The following is a 20541-nucleotide window of genomic DNA, read 5'->3' as shown; positions in this document are numbered from 1 at the left end:
CAGTCTACGTGGCCTTTCGCTCTCTCTCTCCGTCTTTTAAATAATAGCCCGGAGCCAGTCTCGTTGACACCTCCTCTAAGTAAATTATTTCTTTTCCGAGTAAACTTCGTTAGTAACTGGACGATTTCTTCGTTCCGGTGTTTATTTCACGTCCCGAAACTCGTTCTGTTCTACACTTCCGACTATCGCCGAACGTCCCGGTTCGAAACCCGTTTTTCTTCGGTTAGTAACGGGTTTACTGCGCCACCAGAGGAGGAATTGGCTCTCTGTTAACGAAATATAAAACGTTCCAGGCTCGCTCACTCACTCACTTTTTTTCAATTTTTAGAATCTAGAACCCGATCCGTATCGACGAATCGACGTCACGTATACCGGAGACGGATGGACGGACGAACGTACTCTTTCGCCAACTGCCGGTCCAGAAAGGTAAGAAAGAAAAATAAGAGGTATTTTCTGTAACCGCATCGATCGATATTTTCTTGTCGTAATCCTACCTTCGCTTTCGTCTAGTCACGCGAATTTCCCGTCTCTCCCGGACAACAATTAGTCTTCCCTTTTCTCCGGCTTGCGTGACCCTCCTCACGCGATTTTAGCCGCGTCTTTACCACTGATGGCCACGTGCCACGTTGTCACGCCAAGCCACGTAAGAAAATATCTCTTTCGCTTAAACTTCGTCTTTATTGCTTCCCTTTCTATAGAGTAGACATTATCGGATGCGAACGGGGGAGGGGGCGAAAATACTAAATCTCCCCATATTTCGGTAATAACTAGAAAAAGAAAGATCCTTTCGTCTTATTAATGCCAGATTATCTTCGCTGATTACAATGCATTAATTATCATCATCTAATGTATCTAGTTATGGTCGTATTCTAATGATAATGATGCCGTATTCTGATGATGAAGATAATGGAGGATTCGTTACAGAATCCTTATCCATCTAAAGGACTCTTATTCCGAAGATTATTTAAATGTTAAACGTAGAAAATTAAAATCTATGGGTTCTACGGATTTATAGGATCTGTAAAGATCTCCGAGTTTAATTAGAAGAACATATTCTAATCTTCCCAAGAGAACACTATCCCGATCCTCTAGTTATCTTCGGAGTATGGAGGAGAATATATGGATCCTCCAGGACCTATAAGAACCTCTAGTTATAGTCAGAATATGAAGATCCCTAAGTCTACTGGTGCATAAAACACTTGCGGCTGTTCCCATATTGTCACAGATTACCCTGGTATTCTATATAATATTTATGGTTGTGCCACTTCTTCGAAGATTTTGTTGGATAGAGAGAATTCAGAAAAGTATTGTATACTTTGGATCCATAAGGAGGATTCTCTTGTAAGGAGATTTTCGTCAGACTGAAGCTTTCACGGAAAGGGGACGAAACACAAAAGACAGTACCCCATTTAGCGGCGTTAAAAGTTTCCGGAAGTGGCGTTAACGAGTTCCGAGCGGGTGGGCGATGTGCGCGAGTCTTTACGACCCGAGGGGGGCGCGCAGCACCCCTAGCTAATTTGTAAGATGGCGGGGACGTCCTTTTCTTCTCCCCGTCGTCCGTCTGTCCGGCCACTCGAACGGTTTTACGAGGGACATTAATTGGCTGTCTGCGGGCGATCTCCGGAGGCGGAGAATGCGGATAATTGGATTCCGCCGATGGCCCGCCGCCACCAACTAATGAACGACCGCAGCGCGCCCCGTCGTCGACGGCGCGCGCGCCGCTGCGCCACAAGTCGCTCCCGGTTGACTTTACTCATTCTTCTCTCGTCTCTTCTCGCAGTTGGACTCACATCTTCCACCGTGCCGGTTGGGTAGACATCCGAGTGACCCCGTTTTCGGACCGACTTTGGATATCGAACTTTACTTTGACTTCTCGGCTGAACGTCCAGTATCCTCTCGGCGAGATCCACGTGTTAGGACCGAGATTGGTTCCTTATCTTGACAGGTAGGTACCGTTATTTCACTACAATTTCTCTGATTCAAACGGCATAAAATCAAAGGTTATTTTTCTTTTTCTCTCACCCTCCGGACTCGACCCCATTCCACCTTTTCTGTTAACGTTCCCTTTTGCCTCGGTGGTTTTCGATTGTCTTTCCATCTCCATCTTGGATCGCGTCGCGTAGTCGCGGCCGAGGGAAGCGCAATCCGTGACGGCAAAAAAAAAATTGGTTTTTCAAGATGAAATGTTTCAGTGCCGGGATCTATCAGCATCCTTCCTGATTGTTTCCATTTAGTATTCAGAGGATTAAGAAGAAATTAAGACTATTGGAAGGATAGAAGAAAGAGAAAGAAGCGATAAAGTGGGCGGAAAGGCAAAGATCTAGAATGTTTTCGGGTTGAAAGGAACAAAAAGGCACTCGCCTACTCCTCTGGGAATGCTCTTCAATTAAAACAAATTTCCGTCGCTCGACAGAAGTATTGTTTCGTCATTTCCGCCTCGGACTTCTTCCGCCCCAAGAAAAATTTCAGATAACCGGAGCGCGAGAGAGAACCCGAAAACAATCGCCCAGAGAAAAATCGGTAAAATTGGAGGTAAACAATAGAGTCTCCAGGCACCCGACGACGTCTGTTCCACTAGATAAGCATAATTAGTATCTCCTCCCCTCCAACGTGCTGCCAACTAACAATCAATGGGGCATTTGTTGGCTTTTGACAAAACATATCTTTTAAATACTTTTTCTCCGGGCGGTGGTTTCGTTTGTCAAGTCCGGGTAGAAAGAAGGGAAAGAGAGAGAGAGAGAGAGAGAGCGCGCTCGCTCCCTAAATTTCATCCCAAACCGCCCGGTGGCGCTCCGGGAATCCATTCGCCTCCGACCGGTTATTCCCGAGAGGGGGCGCTCCGCCTCTCCGATATGGTGGCTAGTGGAGGAGCGTAGAAGAGCGCGGCCACTTCTCCGGCAACCACCCCGGAAAGAGAAAGTGGGGTCGGGCAGCGACCGGTGGCCGACGGAAATCCAATTTACCAAAACGATAAAAATCTCGGCCGGAGAATTACGTTTGCAGGGGGGGGTGGGACGGAGGGATGCGAATTCGTTGGCTCACTTATAAGGGGAGTAAGAGTGTTTCGGGCTATTTATCTAGCCTCTTTACAGTCGTTCGGGGATTATCCACAGTAAACCCCCGTATTGGTTCGTCCCTCGATTGGATCGGGCGGGATTTTTTTTATATTTTTTATTTATTTTTTATTTTAGCCGCGGGGTTTAGGGATTGGAAGACGGAGGGACTAAGAAGACCTTATTGCGCGCATGGAGCGAGCGGAATATCAGATTCCTTCGCTTTGTTCCGACTCTTCGCATCCATCAACTTCGATCCGATTCGACCGGATGGGCGATTCTTACCGCAAACCCGGTTACTAACCGGGCGCCATTTACTCGGCCGATTCTCCTTGTTTTTCTTCACCCCTTCTTTTTATTTATTTTTTTATCTTTCCCATAAATCCTCCTTTCTTTCGGAGAATCACCGGAAAACCGGTAACGGTAACAATTCTCTCTAGTCGTTTGTCACGTCGAGGACGAGGAAGATGTGGCCGAGGTGTTGCTTTGCTTATTCAGTATATTTTTCCACTTCTGACTTTAAAATTTCACCAAACTCGTATTTCTCTTAGTTTTCTTCTCTCAATCCATAAATTCGATTAGGTAAATAGCTGCCATATTTTTAAAGAAGAATTAAGCGCGCCGTAAATTTACACTTTATTCCCCCGGTCTTCCTGCCCATTAAAATCATTTAACGTTATGCATTGGCAACCAATCTCTCCTAATTAATTAATACACTAGCACTTTTCCGTTACGGAATCCCACGCGGTCGAGCGCCGAAAATTTTCCCGGAGAAAGATCGTATCGTCTTTCCGTTTCATATTCGTATCCGGAGCGCCGGCGGAAAAACCTCCCCAATTTACGTTCAACCGTAAAAACGGAATTGCGAAAGGCGTAAGAAGCCAGAGCCCCACAACACCACCTTTAGCCGACTCGACCGGGAGAAGTCACCCGAGTCCGTATAATAGAAGAGCATTTTTATTACGCGGCGCGATAAAAATGGCGCCCGAAAAGGTGGGAAAGGAGAGAGAGGTGTTAATAACGGGAGGAAACCCTTTCACATTATTCTCCGTCGAACGGGGATAATTCGCTTTCTGCAGTCGTTAATGGAGTTTCATTAAGGGGCCCTATCTATTTTGTCTAAATATAAATCCGTAAAAGAGGTGGGAAGATGCCGAAGATCCGTGGAAGCTGGCAATTAAGCGTGATTAATAGACCTGTTACGGTTGCCTCCGTCTTCTTCCTCTCCAAACTTTAATCTTTGTTTTTTCTCCCTCGCGTTAAGTAACGACCGGGCTTTTTTTTTGGAGCTTGTTTTCGCCCAAAGAAAATTATCTTCGCCAGATTAAGGTGAGGCCATGCAACATCAGCGGCGAAATCGGAGCGCCTTTCGCTATTGTTCTTCTATTCGGCCACGCTCCCCCTGTCTACTTCTAATAGAATTCTTCACGAAGAAAGAAAGGATCCTTCACTGCAGTAGTTGCGCTTACGGAACAAACACGTTTTCGGTAGTTACGTTCGAGTCCGGGTTCGGGTTCTAGGTCGGATAGGGCTTAGCTTATCCGAAATCGCCAGACTGCGCCGAGAGGAACCGATCGTATCGAAGTAGGCAGAGTCCCTCCCGCAAAGGCCCAGACGAGAGAGACCTTGGCCGCTTGATAGATGGATCCCCGGCGAGATTTGGTCCTAATGGACAGTTCGTGAGCTGGCATAATGGCGACTGCCAGACACTATTTCATTCTCACAGCCGGTTTAGCACCGAGGTGATTAACTACGCTGTGTCCGGACCCACCCTCCTCTGCTTTTCCTCCGTCTGGCTCACGTTGAAGCACCTTCCTTTCCTTGCTGCCTCTCGTAGGGAAAAAAAAGTCCGTCACGAATTGGCCGAGTGAGGTGCCGAGCGGGGAGCGTTTCCATCTTCCTATCGGCTCTTATCGTGTCACGTGACTAGGATTTAGTGAGCGTTGTCTCGACGTCCTTTCCCCCTTTCTCGTTACCTTCCAAACGTTAACGTCCGCGAATTAGCGAAACATTACGAATTTCTTCCTTTCGATCGCCCTAATTGGAAATTTTGACAGTTTTCTAGCGTAATTTCTTGGTGCCGACGAGAAGAAACGTTACGTCCCCGCGGACCGAAAATGGACGGCGGCGAATGACAATCCGCTAATTACGGTTATTAAAGACAGATGGCGCCACAAGAAGTCGTCATTAATCCCGAGTGTGCGCGGAATAAATTATTCGGACGAAAACAACGTCGCGTTAATTGCTCGACCCGTCATTACGCTAATGTCGAACCTTCGGATGGACGTCGGATGCGTCATTGACCAATGAGAGGAACGTTAGGACTCTGACCGGAAGACGCGGCCGGGGTGCCCGAACCGAGCGCCGCCGGGTGATGAAGAGTCGTAATTACTCTGCCACCCACCGAGATCGAGTCCCGTCCTACCGTCTTGGCCACGGAGAATACGGGATAAGTAATAATAACCATAACTTGGAAATACTTCCCTTTATTCGGTCACGTGAACGAAAATGCCCATTGTTTAACTGACCAATAAAATTACATTATTCTCTTGTCGTTTCCCGCCGCGTGGGGCAAAGCCGTTGCGTCGCGGCTGGTTGTAGCAGAGGGGGGAGGGCGTTAATGACGATTTTTTCCAATTTACGTTTTTGTCGATAAAATCGGGCGAGAGAGGCGATAAATGTTCCTTTTTTTGGGATCGTTAAGCGGCGTCGTAAAACGTAGGCGAGCCGAAAAAGTCATCTCTGGGGATCTATTATAAGCTTGTTTTCGTTCGGCCTTTTCCCTCCTCTTCTGGTCGTTGTTTACCGAGCCGAAGAAAGACTCGAAGAATCTATGAGTACGAGTAAACGTTTCGGCTCGTAAACGTAAACGTTACGGTCGTTGGAGGGGGCTGGGAGCCAATTAAGTCGCCCCACGAGGGAGGAAGGACGTTATTTTCCCCTCGCGATGCTCGCCGCGCGCGCCGGCACGCGTCGAAGCTCTTTAACTTATCCGGATAATTGCAGCTCATCTTCTGTCGCTCGGTTTAGAGGTGGACCGCGCTTCTCCACCGATTCTTCGATTAATTAATTAAGAGGGCGACCGCCGACCACCGCTTTTCGAGTCGACGTCGCCGCGCTTCTTTCTCGTCGCGCGGCTCTCCTCCTCCCTCTCTTCCTCCTCCTCCTCCTCCTCCTCCTCGCCGCTCCGCCGTTGACTCTGTCACCCCGTAATTCGGTTAGTCGGAGAGGAAATTAACCTCGCTTACCGACGTCCAGGGAACTATCGCGACCCTTTTACTTATTCATCGCTTTTCCAGTTTTCCGCTCTCCTCGATTTTTCAGTTTAGCCTCGTTTCCTTCGCAAATGGCTTTTCCACTTCTATAATACAATTATTTGAAAACATCTGCATTAACATTTCCATCATTTCCCGAGACGTCTCCCTCTCGAGTCCACCTTCGAAAATGAAAGTCCCGGACGGAATTATCGCGCTCCGATTGTCCGGAAGATCGGAAAAAAGGCCACTCTTCCGGATGGTAGTGGGGAGGGGTTTGCAAAATTTACGTTTGGCAGTAGAGGCCAGCCTACAACACAATCGCCAGGCGACAATTATATCGGCGGGCCCAAAACCCATTTCCAAATTAAGGAACGTGTTTAGTGTGATGCAGACGGATCTTATCCGTTTATCGATTCGTTCGCCATTTGCTTATACCATTCGTTCCCAGGCGCTCCCCCCCTTTTTTTTTGTCCGAGTTTTTCGAATAATAATTAAGATTCCCCGCCGCTCGTAATTGTACCTCGGTGGCTGTGGGAGAACCGGAAGCGATCGTCTCCGACACCGGCGCGAGGGTAGTCGGCAATCGGGGAACCAGTTCCGGATTCCGTGGCCCGCGGTTGAGGGGGGACGAAAAGGGGTGGTGCGCGCGGAGCGGCCCGCTTACCTACCTTCCCGCCGATCGATGGGGAAATTACCGAGGAGAGAGGTTTGAGGAGCGAAACGTATTTTGACGTTGCCGCCTCAGATTTATTTCTCGCGCTTTTATCGCCGCAGTATAAAAATTTTCTCGCTTAATTCCCTTCGGTCCCGGCGGTCATTTTTCTTCTACCGTTTTCTTCCCGCTCTCTCTCCACCGCGCACGAATTTCCTTTCCTTCGTTTACCTCCTCTTTGCCCCCGATGACCGGTTTCTCGGCGCTTTTCAGTAGCATTTTCCCTCCCGAGAATCATTTACGTCTTACCAAACGTTCTCCTGGGTCTCCGCTAAAACTTCCGTTTCGCCCTAGGACCCGAAACAGAATCTCTCTCTTTTTTTCCAAATCTATTAATACGATAATTCTGAATTAAATTAATTTCGCCAATGTTTCGTTTATTATTACTTACTAGTAAGTATACACGAGAAAAACTTCTAGTAACTGACAACGGTGGCGCTATTTTGGAAATTGAACATCCGTTTTCGGTGAGAAATTGAACTTTCTTTCTCCGTTAAAACAAAGGTGGACCACAGACTCAAACGAGTAGCGAGATGCTGCACGACGCTTCTTTGTGTCAGATTTATGGTCCCGTCTGGGGATCGCTTAAATTCGGAAAGACCGGATAATTCTGTCGGAAAAAAATTTTCCATTTTATTTTCAAAACTCGTTAATTTTTTTTCGGAAAATAAATACACTTCTGTTCTTTTTCTGTTTTATAATTTAAACCATAGGGCTCCCAAGGTGGTGTTTTTATTTTTTTTTTATACTTCGCCGCCGATTTATTGTCACACAGAGATCCGCCATTCGTAAACAATATGTCACTTACGTGTGTTTGGCGTAACCGCTGAAAACAGACAGTAAAAAATACCAATGAGACGCTTCGATCTGAGAAATTTTAAAGCTTTTCTTAATTGTTTGTTTAATTTTATCAATAATAACCTAATGCGCATATATTGTTAGAATAGTATTTATAACTGCGCAATTTAAAATTTTAACCGCTAGAGGGAACATTTAGCTGAAAATACTTACGATAATATCAGAAAGTAACGAATGAATAAACTTTCATGCGGGAGGAGGAGGATAAAATCGTTGAATTAATACGTATACAGAAAAAAATTAACGTAAAAAGTCATAAAAAAGTTTTCATCTGAACGATGAAGAATGCGAAATATCAGAAGGAAAAATGGCGGGTGGAGTGTATAAGTAAATAAATTTTCTAGAGAACATTCTTAGAAATGTTGTTTTACCAAGAAATTTCGTTGTAGAAATATGCCGCCAAAGAAAAATTTCCCGAATAAACGGGTTTATATTTGGATAAAGGGGTAGAAAAAGGTAAAGACTGAAGACGTTTTGGTATTGGGAATGTACAATTTTCGTTTCCTCCGGAGCGTGTTTTCATTTCAGGAAAAGAAAAAGGAGGAGGTTGGACTTCAATTTTTGTGAGAAACAAAAATTGAAGTGGGTCGTAACCGGAGGAGTAAATCCGGAGGCCGAAGGAATGTCCGAAGCTTCTTTTTAATATTTGTTTTAGCCGCGCTTCGTCCTCCTTTAATAACAAAACGATGTTTATGAGTTATGTAGGGCGCGAGCGGCCGAGATTACCCGAAGAAGAGCGGATGTTTGCGGGGTTCTACATACATTCGGATAAGAGCGAGGGGAGAGAAACATCGGTAACGTTCTCGCACAAAGCGGATGCTAATCTCTTGTGGCAACAGCGACCGTCCTCCGGTTATGAATAATAAAAGGCGGAGTATTGTGTGCCGGGTTTCGCAGCGCAGGGGGTTCTAATATCGCCGAGGAAATAAATTACGGACTTTGCAAATCGTCCAGTCTCCGACCCGCAATAACGCTTTCCAACGACCTAATCTTGGCTCGCTTCTCCTCGCTCCAACCTAATGGCTCTTCTCCTCTCGCTCCTTAATCCGCCGCCAAACGTTTCGCTCTTCCTTCCCCGCTTCGTTCCCATCCACCCTCTTTCTTCGCCCATTTTCGACTCGATCCCAACCTGTCCCCGCGAAAATTGAGAGAAAATTCGCTAAATTGGCTCGCTTCCTCATTTTATCTTTCTACCTCGAAAGTTTGAATAAAGAAAAGAAAAAAAATTAAGAATCATCCGAGTCTATAATCCCATATCTATGTATTTGTTCATATTAGGGTCGATTGGATAGGAATGCCTCTCGCTTATTGGCTTAAATCGTCTCATAATCTCGTTATTAATGTGTTAAAAATTAAATGCTTAATCTCGCAATAGGCAGTCGTTGCGGTTTTGTTTTTTGGATTTAAATATAATTATGATATTATAGTTTTTTATTAATAATACGAATTATTTAGAATTAAATTTTTGATTTTTTGTTTTTTTCCCGCTGTTGATTTCTGTCCTTAAAAAAAGGGGAAAGTAAATTATCAGATTTTGGAATTTAGGATTTCCTCCAGGCCTGCATTCTTTCCCGGTTAAGAGGGAGGATTTTCACGTCGTTGCTAATACAAGTGAAGAAGTCGAGAAACAAACGGAGGAAAACAGAAATGTCGTCATTCTCTTAACTCTCCATTCGAAATTGAAGAGTTCGGTTCCGGGATTCGAACCCGAATCAGAAAAATGTGTGCTTCGCTTAACTCGAAAAGGAGCCGACATAGTTTTACGTACCTTCGGGAAATTTTGTAGCCCGTTGTCTGTCTGCACTCTCCCATTTTCTGGCCACCGGCGGAAGCGCTCCGCTCCCCCGGGGCGCGTCACGTGACAAAATCCATTTGTGACCGTGTGCCCGGGATTTATTCGCTTCGATGGTTGCGTATTCACCAAGCGACCGAAGTCCGACCGCGGAGAAGGCGGAAGAAACATTTTCTCCGTACGGTGGAGAAGATCATCTTCGGAAGCGAACGGGAAATTTGCATCTTAATCAAGATGGAGTGGATAATCCGCGGGTGGGGTGGAGAAGAAGAAGAAGGAGGCCATCGATCGCGAGGTGTTACACGCGTCGGAGGATCGCGCGACGTTAGAAATCGGCGTCGAAGGAGCGTGGAAGATTAAATCTGTGTTTTTTTTTTTGTGATGCAGGTTTGCCATCTTGGGATGTTGGAGAGCCGCCATCTCCCCCGAATCCGATATCGGGGTGGTTTACGCCTGGAAGGTCGAAGACGAGTGGAAAATTACCGCCGAGAGCGAGGTAAGCCGACTGTCTTCTGGGTCATTCGATTACAATGGTAGGGAGACGGGCGCTTTGATGTATGGGGGCCATTACCTTTCGCGCCCCGCCGTAACCCAATGATAGATGGCGCCGCGCGGGAGTCTCGTTGCATAAATCCCTTAAATGGGACCCGATCCCCGTATTTTTGGGGTGGCGCGCGTTCCGCACCCACCGCGTCGCTCCGCACTCTGCGGATAATGCGCACTTTTTCAAGCGCGGGTTCCGGCGCGCGATGCGTGTCTGCTTCGCCCGGTGACATTGACTGATTCGACCGAGCTCTGAGAGAGATAAGAGAGCGGCGGAGAACCCATTCTTCATTGTCAGAAACGTCTCCTCGCTAGAATCTGTAAATGACTGTCTAAGGTTTTTTACCCCCCCAAAAAAAAGAAAAAATAGGTGGAAAGAGTTGTGCGAAAGTAAGCATTGTAGGTTTTATAGCTTGTCGAGCGCCTGTATATCGACTCGACTTGTTGCGTCGCGCGCAACGGCGATTTGTAACACCCGCTCTCGTTTCAGGTTTCGCTGTCGCTAGCACGTCCCGGAAGTCACGTGATCGAAGTTAAAGCCTGGAACGGTGTTAGTCGGCTGGCAACACTTCTGACGGTCATCGCTGTTCCGGTGGTGACGGAAGTAAGTTTGCGGGTGCTTCCAGTACACGTGGGTAGCGTGTCCGAATTTCGTATTTCTTACGTCGGAAGTTCTAGCTGCAATGTTTCGGTCTCTTTCGGGGACGGATCTTGGAGAACAATTTACTACTACCGCTCCGATCGAAGCCAACCTGGCCTCTTCACCCTTCCGGTTCTACATAAATACGGTAGGAAAGGCGATTACCCCGTGGTTGTCAATGTTTCTAATCAGATCAGCTGGATGACGACTCGGCGAATGGCCCACGTGGGAGAATTGATAAGCGGCGTGGTTTTGACCTTACTTACCCCTTCACCCGTTCCTCTGACGGTCGACGTGGGTTTGGTTGTGGTTCGAGCCACCGTTGCCTCCGGAACCGATCTAAAATTTAAATGGGAATTTCGAGATAACGATGGAGACAAATATACCTCCGTCGAAAGGTAAGTCGTCGGGTAAGATTCAAGCTCCGAACGAGAGGTTCTTTGACCCTCGAATTGTAGATCCTCCTCGTACGAGCAGAAAAGTCTAAGGAACTGTACAGTATGTGCGACTCTTTGCAAGATATTCGTCTCCGAAGGTCGGTCTTTACTCGTATCTGTATACTGCCTATTCTCCGTGCTTTGCGTTGTCGAGGCTGGCTATCGCTTGCCACGACTGATGCTCTGCATATAGTAGTGTGCTTCGGTGCTCGGGTGGGGGAGAGCCTCACACCTCTAAAACTACATAATGCTGAGTGCTCTGCAAACGGTCGAGTGGGCTACTCGAAGCCGGCGGGTCGAATAGTTAAATGTGATAGTCTTAGCAGAGCGACGCTACTCGCAATCTTGTGCAACCCAATTTTGACAAGCTGTATCTCACCAAGGAATGCTTGTAGAAATAAGTTTCGTTTGACTTTTACGCTCCTATAGGTATGCTCTATGGCTCCGATAAGGTCCCGAACGTCTCGGTCGGAGCTTGAATTGAGTCGGTCGCCATTTTCGGATTCTTTTGTCCTTCACGTTAAATACCTTCCTCTTCTAGCAATGAAACGGTCAGCGTGGCTCGTCACGGTTACGGTATTGCCGAGACTTACAACGTCAGCATCGAGGTGTCCAATCCCTTCGGTAAAGTGATCGCCTATCTGGATGCGCCCGTGCGGGTGGTGGAGCCCATCAGGCAACTTCGGCTTCGTCCGGTGGGTGACGTCTGGGCGGCTCCCCTGCTCGTCGGCGGATCCGAACCGCCCGTCACCCCTCCGGTCACCTTCGAGGCCCAGGTCTACTGGGGATCCGACGTGGAGTTCCTCTTCGACTTTGGCGACGGAAACGGGACCTCGGTTCCCGCCCAGCTGGGCACCCTTTCTCTCCGGCCCACGGCCCAGTGCACTCATTACTACCGAAGAGGTAAGATTTTGCTATTTGCAGTTCTCTCTTCGACGTTACGCACCGATATTTACTTTTGTCGATCGTTCTCTGACCGGTCGGAGGATTCTTTCTAGATACTTTTTGCAATTAATTAATGTTTAAAGAGGAAATTAAGAGAGAAGATTAGAAAAGCAAACATTTCGAACGAGCGGTTGTTGAATCTTCAATTATATTCTCGTCTTTTCTCCGGATTCGTTCTTTCGTTCTTTTATATTTATAAAATTTGCTTTGAAGCTACTTAGAGTGATTTCAATAATAGTCTGCATCTATTATTGACGAAATATTCACATTTAACTCTAATATCGGCATCTTAATACAAAAATTGATAAATTACTCTTTAAAATGTACTTGTCGGGTGAACCGTATCCAGTTACCGATGTTTATCTTTTGTCGGCATCGCCTATTCTTAGAATATGTAAATCATACGAACACTTCTGTTTTTTAAAGTTAGTTGCTTAATTTATAAATTTAGTAAATTGATGCGCAATGTTTTTCAGATATTCGTATGTCGAAATTCCTTTAGGAAATCATTGAATCAGCCGGTTCCGAGATCCATTCTTGGCATTGTTTCGGCATCCAAAAAAATGAATCTCGAAGAATAAATATTTCCGAGGGGTTTTTTTTTTATTCGCATAAGTTTTTATTTTTCTCTCCCTAAAAAAAAATCAGGAATTTATTTTATATATTATCATATTTTAAAATTTTTATTCTATAATTTATAATCTGCCTGGATATAACATAAAAAACGTTTAACCGGTATAAGAAGTTTATGTCTACGAGTAAAAGGGAAATTTTTAAAAATGAATATAAAATTTAGAATTAAAAGAAAAATAAAATAAAAATCTAGTCGAGGTGACCGGTTTCTTGAGATTTTAAACACCTCGAAATCTGACCGCGTTCTAACGGCGCGTAATAAATTTTACAAATCTTTCCGCCGCAAAAAACGGTTAAGAATTTCAAGAAAAGAACAATTTCTACACGAAGGGATTCTATAAAAATATTAAAAATTATATTTGCATAATGAATTTTTTCTCTTTACCTGTTTTAAAATTAAAATTAACGTCACTCTTCCCAGCTTCATTTCCATTTGTATTTAAATATTTTAAGTGTTACGTGCCGATTTAAAAGAGCGGGATTAGTTCTCAAACAGATTATCTCTTCCTAATCTGGATAGATAATGCCTAATGATTGAGATATTTTCTTCAGTTTTCATATTTAAATATTTATTAAATGAACAAAATTACTACAGAATTCTAGAAATTGATCATTTATGCAAATTAAGAGAGAGAGAGAGATTAGACGTTCGACTTCTCCGTAATGATTTTGCGATAACGTAATTTTCGATTCTTATTAAGTTATACGGAGTGTACGGAATCGAGTAACGAGGACGAAATTTGTATCTAGTTCCTCCGAATCTTTCTTTAGAAGAATTACATCCGTAAAGTCGCGTTACCAAACCGACAAATCGGTGGACGGACTATCGCCGTTTTCGCAGTCTCGAAGTCTATTTCCGACGTTTCCGGAAAGATCGATCGCCCGAGAACGACGAGTAATCCGAAGATTTAAATTTTGTCTAAATATTTCAAAGTATTGCCGGGCTTTTCGGGTGCAGACGTCTTTAATAAAAACTCCGAGAGAAAAATAAAGAAAAGCCTCATTATTTTCCTCATTTATCATTTCCCGATATTTTCTGGAGGAATTTTTGTAAGGAGAGAAAATATTTTCATTAATTTTGTAGCTCAATATTTCATCAGCATTAGAGCAAATTACAGGAAACATTCTCTTCCTCGAATATCGCAACTTTTATAGGATTTTTCTGTTAGGTTATTGTTACCATGGATACAGGCATGCTATAAAAATGAAATTAGAATGCAAGAAGCAAATGCAGGTGACAGTTGCATGATTGATAGTTATGTCAATCAGATTTTTCTTCTAACTGTAGTTTTTTTTTATTTTATTTTTATTTTACAATCTTTATTTTTAGATGCATTGTATGGGATCTAATGATAGAGCAAATAAATGAAGTTTCGCTATCTTTGTAAATGTCATGCTTCTCGAAACAAACGCGTATGATTTATAAATTGCTTCTTATCTAAGCCCGAAAAAAATTATTGTTTGTCATTTTCTTAAAGATTAACCCGGAGATAAGAAAACGTCGTCCCATCTTCTCTCCTTTTTTTTTTAATTTCTAGTGATATTTTCCTGGAAACATTCCAATGAGAATTATTATTTTATTGAGATTTAGAAAAAATATAATTGTTTTTTCCATTACTGTATAAAGAACTACTTTTCTCCCATGCTGTGTATTATGGAGAATTTAAAAATCCATATCGCTGCGGCGTCTAGCGCTCGGAGCCGATTCGTCGACCATCTAAGATTTATAAACAGACACGCCCGGCGGATTATTCGATAAATATTAGAATTTATCGATTTTCTCGAAGACGGTAGGCGTGGCGAGCGACAAAAAAGGTGACTTCTCTTTGAAAGGTTTGTGTCAAGGTCGTGCATTGAAGGTGCGTTTTTTCAGGTGTAACCCCCGTCACCTGGAAAGAATTAAATAATTAATTGGAATTAAATTTATTGAAGGATGTAGGTTTGAATACCACGAAGGACCAACATACATTATATTTTAGATCTTGGTTTTTATGCAAGTTACGTCTTACAAACCGCATCACGAAATGAAAGAATGGGAAATTTCTCGACTTTGACTTTCTTTGGACGATAAATTTAGTCGGAGCCATTTTTACGAAATAGACCGTGAAGTGTTTATGCCTGTATTTTTTCCCAGATTAGAATCGTGTGGTCGTCGGAACCTTAGCCTACGAGAGCGAGCGAGGGCGTTAAAGATAGACTAATGTAAATATTTACGTTTTAAATCCTTTACCTTTCCAAACTACGGCTTTGAAATAGATCTTTCTATTTTAAATTTAGCCGAGAGTGGATTCTTTTTTCATTTCAAAAGGAATTTATGGTTCTTTCTAAGGAAATTTGAAAACAAATAGGAGAATGTTAGATGTGAAAATCAAAATATTTGGTTAGAAGCAGGAATATTAAATGTTAATATTCTTACTTCTAACGTTTAATCATTAATATTTAAAATGCAGTTTTTTGTAATGCTTTTTTCTTTTATGTAAATGATAAAATCTATAAATTTAGTTAAAGAAAACTTCCAAAATTCGATTAGTTTTTAAACCGAGATTTCTAAGAATCGGTATTTGAAGGTAGATTTTTTTATCGCCGTTCTGCCAGCAGTTTGACGATAAACGACTCCCTGATACGCCGCCTTGTTTTTGAGATATTGTAAGCCGTCGCTTGATGCTCTGTCTTGAGTCTAGATAACGTTTAAGTACTTAATCACAATGAAATTTGAACGTCGACTAACCACACTCGTAAAACATAGAAATAGAAAATGGTTAGGGGTTGTCTTTTGTTTTTGACATTGTTTTGTAATAAGCTTCTGAGATCAAAAATAAAAAAAAGGATTTACATGCAAAAATTAATTTAACAACAAATTTAATTTCCAATGTTAAGTGTATCGAGATATTCTAACTTTGATATTTGTTTGATATTTCAGAAAAAGCTTACACAGTTAAAGTAACTGCCAGCAATCCCTTAGGGAGCGTCAGCACGACGTTACCGGATTTATTTTACGTCCAGATTCCTCCGAAAGGGTTAGAATTGAGCAGAAAGTATTACATAACCGTTCTGGGAGAACCCGTCGCCCTCGGTGCGACCGTTACGGCCGGAACGAACGTCTCCTACGACTGGTATCTGGGAGATAATATCGTCTACTCCAAACGGGGTAAAAATTCCTTAATTATATATTTATACATACTTCTTAGATGTAAAAGTTCGCTTATCAATATTACATGAATTAACTATGTATCCGTACGTATTCAGGTCCAGAAATCGTATTGAATTTCGATAAGATAGGAAAATATAACGTCACCGTTCGAGCGTATAACAAAGTGACAAATTTGTCTCCTAACATCGATCATCTCTTTGCTTCCACTAACGTATACGTTCAGGAACCTCTTCAAGGTAAGCTGTATAAATGTATAATAATTATTATATCTAATGTATCAGTTCTGTATTGTAAATTGAAATGTTTTAAAAGTGAAGATTTTGTTAACAATTTAACAAAATACAAAAACTGTAGACCTCAAGTTTCGTACGGATCATTTAAATATTTATTTTAAGACAAACCAGATTAAGTAACCTATAACTTTTCCTTTATTTTTTTCGAGAATCTGATTGATCTCGCACGATACACCTCTCCCGACCCGATTTGTCCGATATAAATTTATACAAATTTGCATAAGCGGGCAAAGTTATGGCATAATTCTGTCTATTCGGATGTTTAATCTAGATTAAGCCAACTACGTCGATACGTTAAATGTGCAGCTGGATGATTTCGTATGAATATTTAATTGGATTTAAATTATTCTAAATCCGTCTGTAAAATCTGTTATTTGTATAAAACTACGTCTAAATGTAAAGTATTTTTTAAAGTTTTGTTAGTTTAATTATTAAAGTTAATTAGTGTAAACAAAAATATAAAATTATTATCGTATTTGGTAAATTTGATACAAAAGTTACCTTCACTCTAAATAGGGTTTATACAAATTATAGCTACGTTAACATTGATATTATGTTTAATATTTAAGTAGCATAAATTAATTTAATAATTAAAGCTATTCAAATATTAAATTTAAAAATTATCGCCATTAAATTTATATTTTTATACATTTAGCATCATAAATTGTATGAAGTATAATGATTGCGAAGGACACAATTCTTAATAGTCATCACTGTCGTTGGCCATTATTGTCCGCTGTCGGACGGAGGCCTCTCCGATGACTTCAGTCTGAAGTTTTTTGCATTCGGTTCGTCCCCAGTCTTTTCTATATTTTGTCTCTGCGTCTCGTTCTCGGTCATTCGGGCATCCTTCTTTCCGATTTTGGGGTTTGTTCCGTTGTTCTCTTTGGCCGTCCGTCATCTGTGGCTCTTCCCACACACCTGGCACAACCATGTTTTTTTCTCTACTCTATTGTATATCATCTCTATTCCAATTATATTATCATATACTAATTTGTACTGTTGCAGATTGACATAATGGCCTGGTTAATTGAGAAACGATTCACAAATATTAACTTCTTGATATTTGTATATGTAAAAGAGAAGATAAGCTTACAAATTCTAAGGTTCGTGTTTTGTATTGACACACAGGTTACAAGGCATTTTCCTGTATTTCCTATGTTTAATACTAAGAAAAAAGAACTCTTGTCTGTTGTGGAATATAATCATGCATTTAGCAGAGGTCCTTATATTATTTGTTGGAAATTGGCCTACCTTTCAGCCACTTCAGTTAGACGTCGGCATCTCGGAAAGGATGCCGACTTCTTATCTCTCTTCGACTCTCTTTGCCGACTTCTTATCGGCGGATAAATACCAGTTGTTTGGAAAGTATAACGATGACTTTGGAGCATCAAACTGTAGTGTCCTGCATTTCTGTGTATCAGCTTTCTCCTAATTCCTGAAAAAAGCTTCAAAAATGCCTGAAATCTCCAAATAAAATTTCAAGTACAATGCAAAATATTTTTCAGGTTTGTTGCATATGGTAAAAATGTATTGTATTTTGTGCTTTTCTATCTGCAAGAAGTCTCCATCTGAATCCAAGTAGGTTTGTCAAGATACTAATATAAATGTATTACAGTTTCAAAGATTTTGGCAGAGTGTGTTACATCCAAAATACAGCTATATTACAGTTTTATTTTTCCCTCTACAAAAATTCAAGAAGACGACTAAATGTTGTATGGATGATCGTGATTTCTTTGAATCTCTGGTAAAACCTTCCAAAGGCATGAAATAGCTTCGTCGGGGCTTTTTCTAGCCATACTCGCAGGCCATACACACATATAACCATTGTCAATGTTACATATATGATTGCCAAGGTTATAAACCCACAATTGCCTTAAACATAACGTAGTTTCTATGTGAATCATTGGTGTGAACAGAGTCTGATGTAGGTCAAATGTTAGGAATCTATGACAACTTTTTTAGTTTCTCATACCCAGCATCTGCATTGGATTGATATATTTTAAATTCTATTAATTTCTTAAATGATTTGTCATTGATAGCCTTGTCACATACTTTACACCTGGTTTAAAGCAGATATTGAACTTCACATTGAAAGTATGATAGTACATCCACTCTTTTTGTGGTAGACTGTTTACTGTGCTTCACGAAGTTTGTACATTTCAGCGTTAGGCAACGCACACAATGTACAGTATTTTGCCTATTTTCTTTTCAAGCGTAATACCTCTTGCAACTCTAAGTCACATCACACATATAGCGTTTTGTTCATTGTAATCTTCAAGATCATAAAAGTTTCCCGAAAATACTGTTTGTTCTGTTCTGGAGTAAGCGCATTGTAATTGCAGAATGAAAAATCTGCCTTACACTCGAAAGTTAAACTATGTATTCTTCCCTATCCAGACTTTCTGGCTATCTTTCTTTTATTCCTTGTGTGTTCCTCTTCATTTCAAGCGTGTTATGCGAAGTTTTTCCATAATTTTTAACGAGTTTTCTCGAATTCACGTAGCAATCCTATCTATGTCATCCATCTGTCTTACAATGTCGCGCACACCTCTTTTGCACAGGCCCCGTCACTTGACTATCTTAATGCTAATTTTTATGGTATATAATTACAATGAGGCATCCAACAGAAGAATATTAAATAATATGGTCTGAGGATACAAAAATTGGCCTTAGTTGAAAATTTGAATTTTGTTTTTCTATTCCCCTTTTACACTCAAGCCCTTTGATTGTTTTGTGCCCATTTTGATAACTTCAGTATAATTCTGTGCTCTGTTGTATATGTACTGTACAAGTTTCTCGCAAAACAACATCTAAGTCAACGTTATACAGACCTTCTGACAAATTTTTGAACTATTATTTCCTTGTAGCTCCCTCAATAACGTGTCTTTTCTATTCCTTCTCCCAGTGATTGTATTATTAATAACATTATTCTCTTGCGTTTATCACTCAAGGGAAGCAAAAGCATATGATTTGTCCACAACTAGTAATCGTAGAACTAAGAATTCATTAAATATCTTCAAGTTGGGAAAGATACCGTAGGTGAAGGAGAAGGTTGTTTTAGCATTTCATAGAATACAATGTACCGCAGACAATAAAAATTGATTTTGTCTTCAGGATTTAAAATTTCTTTAAAATAAAATAGGTGTCTAGCTGTGCTAACAGTTGTAAAAAAATACAACCTCAATAAAACTCGAGTGCCACAATTATTGTATTTTTGCATGGTGTTGTCGGTTCCACTTAAACGGTCTTCTATCGTTTTGAGGAGGTACAGACATTTACCCATTGACTCATTAGGAAAATAAGATTCAAATGAGCAGTCTTGGACAGTTTAGAGCTACTTTCATATTTAACATGGAAAGATTTCACTGATGCTTGCATGTCGGAAGATTTGTACATTCAAATTGGCAAATTAGATATGCTTCTCTTCAACTATCAAGAAAATTTTATTGCACGCAACGTTAAACAGAAAATTTCATTGTTTAATTTGTTTATTAGTAACCATTCTCAAGGTGAAAGTCACTCAAGTGCATTTTTAAACCTTGACAATGGCGTTTGGAAAGTCGGTGGAATCGTGCTCGACATCCCAAATGCCATTGTCAAACTCCTAGGCTTACGGGAAAGCGGCGCCGAACGTCTGACGTACACGTTTTCGCGTTTAAAACTTCGGCCTCAACCTCGCTATTTTCCCAAACCAAAGAAAGTTGATTCTTTTTTACAGCTGTCAATGGAGCTGGACATCTATTTTAAAGAAAGTTTAAATCTCAATAATAAAAACCAATTTTTATTGTATGCAGCACATTCTATTCTTATCTCTAGTATCTTTTCCAAGTTGTGATCGTTTCATTTATGTATTTATTTACTTTTACAAATTCAAATCTGTTATTTTTAAAGTTTAAAACGACTCTACTCCGTTTATTCTGTCGGCCGAAGATAACTTAAATCAAAGACGAAAATGTTCGCGATTCATTCAAAGCCGGAACTTATCTTAACGTTGTCTTTGATTTGCTTAAAATATGACCGTACCAGCCAAACTCTACGGAAAGAATGTTTCCGATTAAATATCTTTTTGTAACCAAAACATTAGCAGTTTGTTTTATTATTATAAAATTAGAATTCTAGAATCTATTAAATAATCAATAGTTTCACATTAATATAATGTTCAATACCAATGCAAATATTGTGGGAAAAGGCACAAGTATTTTCTTAGTTAATAGGGTGGAAGCT

The 20541-nt window shown here is 41.5% G+C and overlaps 1 protein-coding gene across 1 annotated transcript in view; it reads left to right on the top strand.

Annotated features, from left to right (window-relative positions):
• The window catches only part of LOC136985265 (polycystin-1-like protein 1), a 109501-nt gene that overhangs the window by 41174 nt on the left and 47786 nt on the right, over positions 1-20541 (top strand). The window contains exons 11-17 of the mRNA XM_067282512.1: positions 329-426; positions 1781-1945; positions 10060-10168; positions 10706-11253; positions 11834-12195; positions 15791-16018; positions 16117-16257. Coding sequence (XP_067138613.1) covers positions 329-426; positions 1781-1945; positions 10060-10168; positions 10706-11253; positions 11834-12195; positions 15791-16018; positions 16117-16257 — 1651 coding nt within the window. The remainder of the gene's footprint in view (positions 1-328; positions 427-1780; positions 1946-10059; positions 10169-10705; positions 11254-11833; positions 12196-15790; positions 16019-16116; positions 16258-20541) is intronic.

The sequence above is a fragment of the Centruroides vittatus genome, unplaced genomic scaffold, assembly GCF_030686945.1.
Source record: "Centruroides vittatus isolate TY-2023 unplaced genomic scaffold, ASM3068694v2 contig_957, whole genome shotgun sequence".
Taxonomy (NCBI): Eukaryota; Metazoa; Arthropoda; class Arachnida; order Scorpiones; family Buthidae; genus Centruroides; species Centruroides vittatus.
Note: the sequence above shows the minus strand (reverse complement) of the source record. Positions and strands in the feature narration are given on the sequence as shown.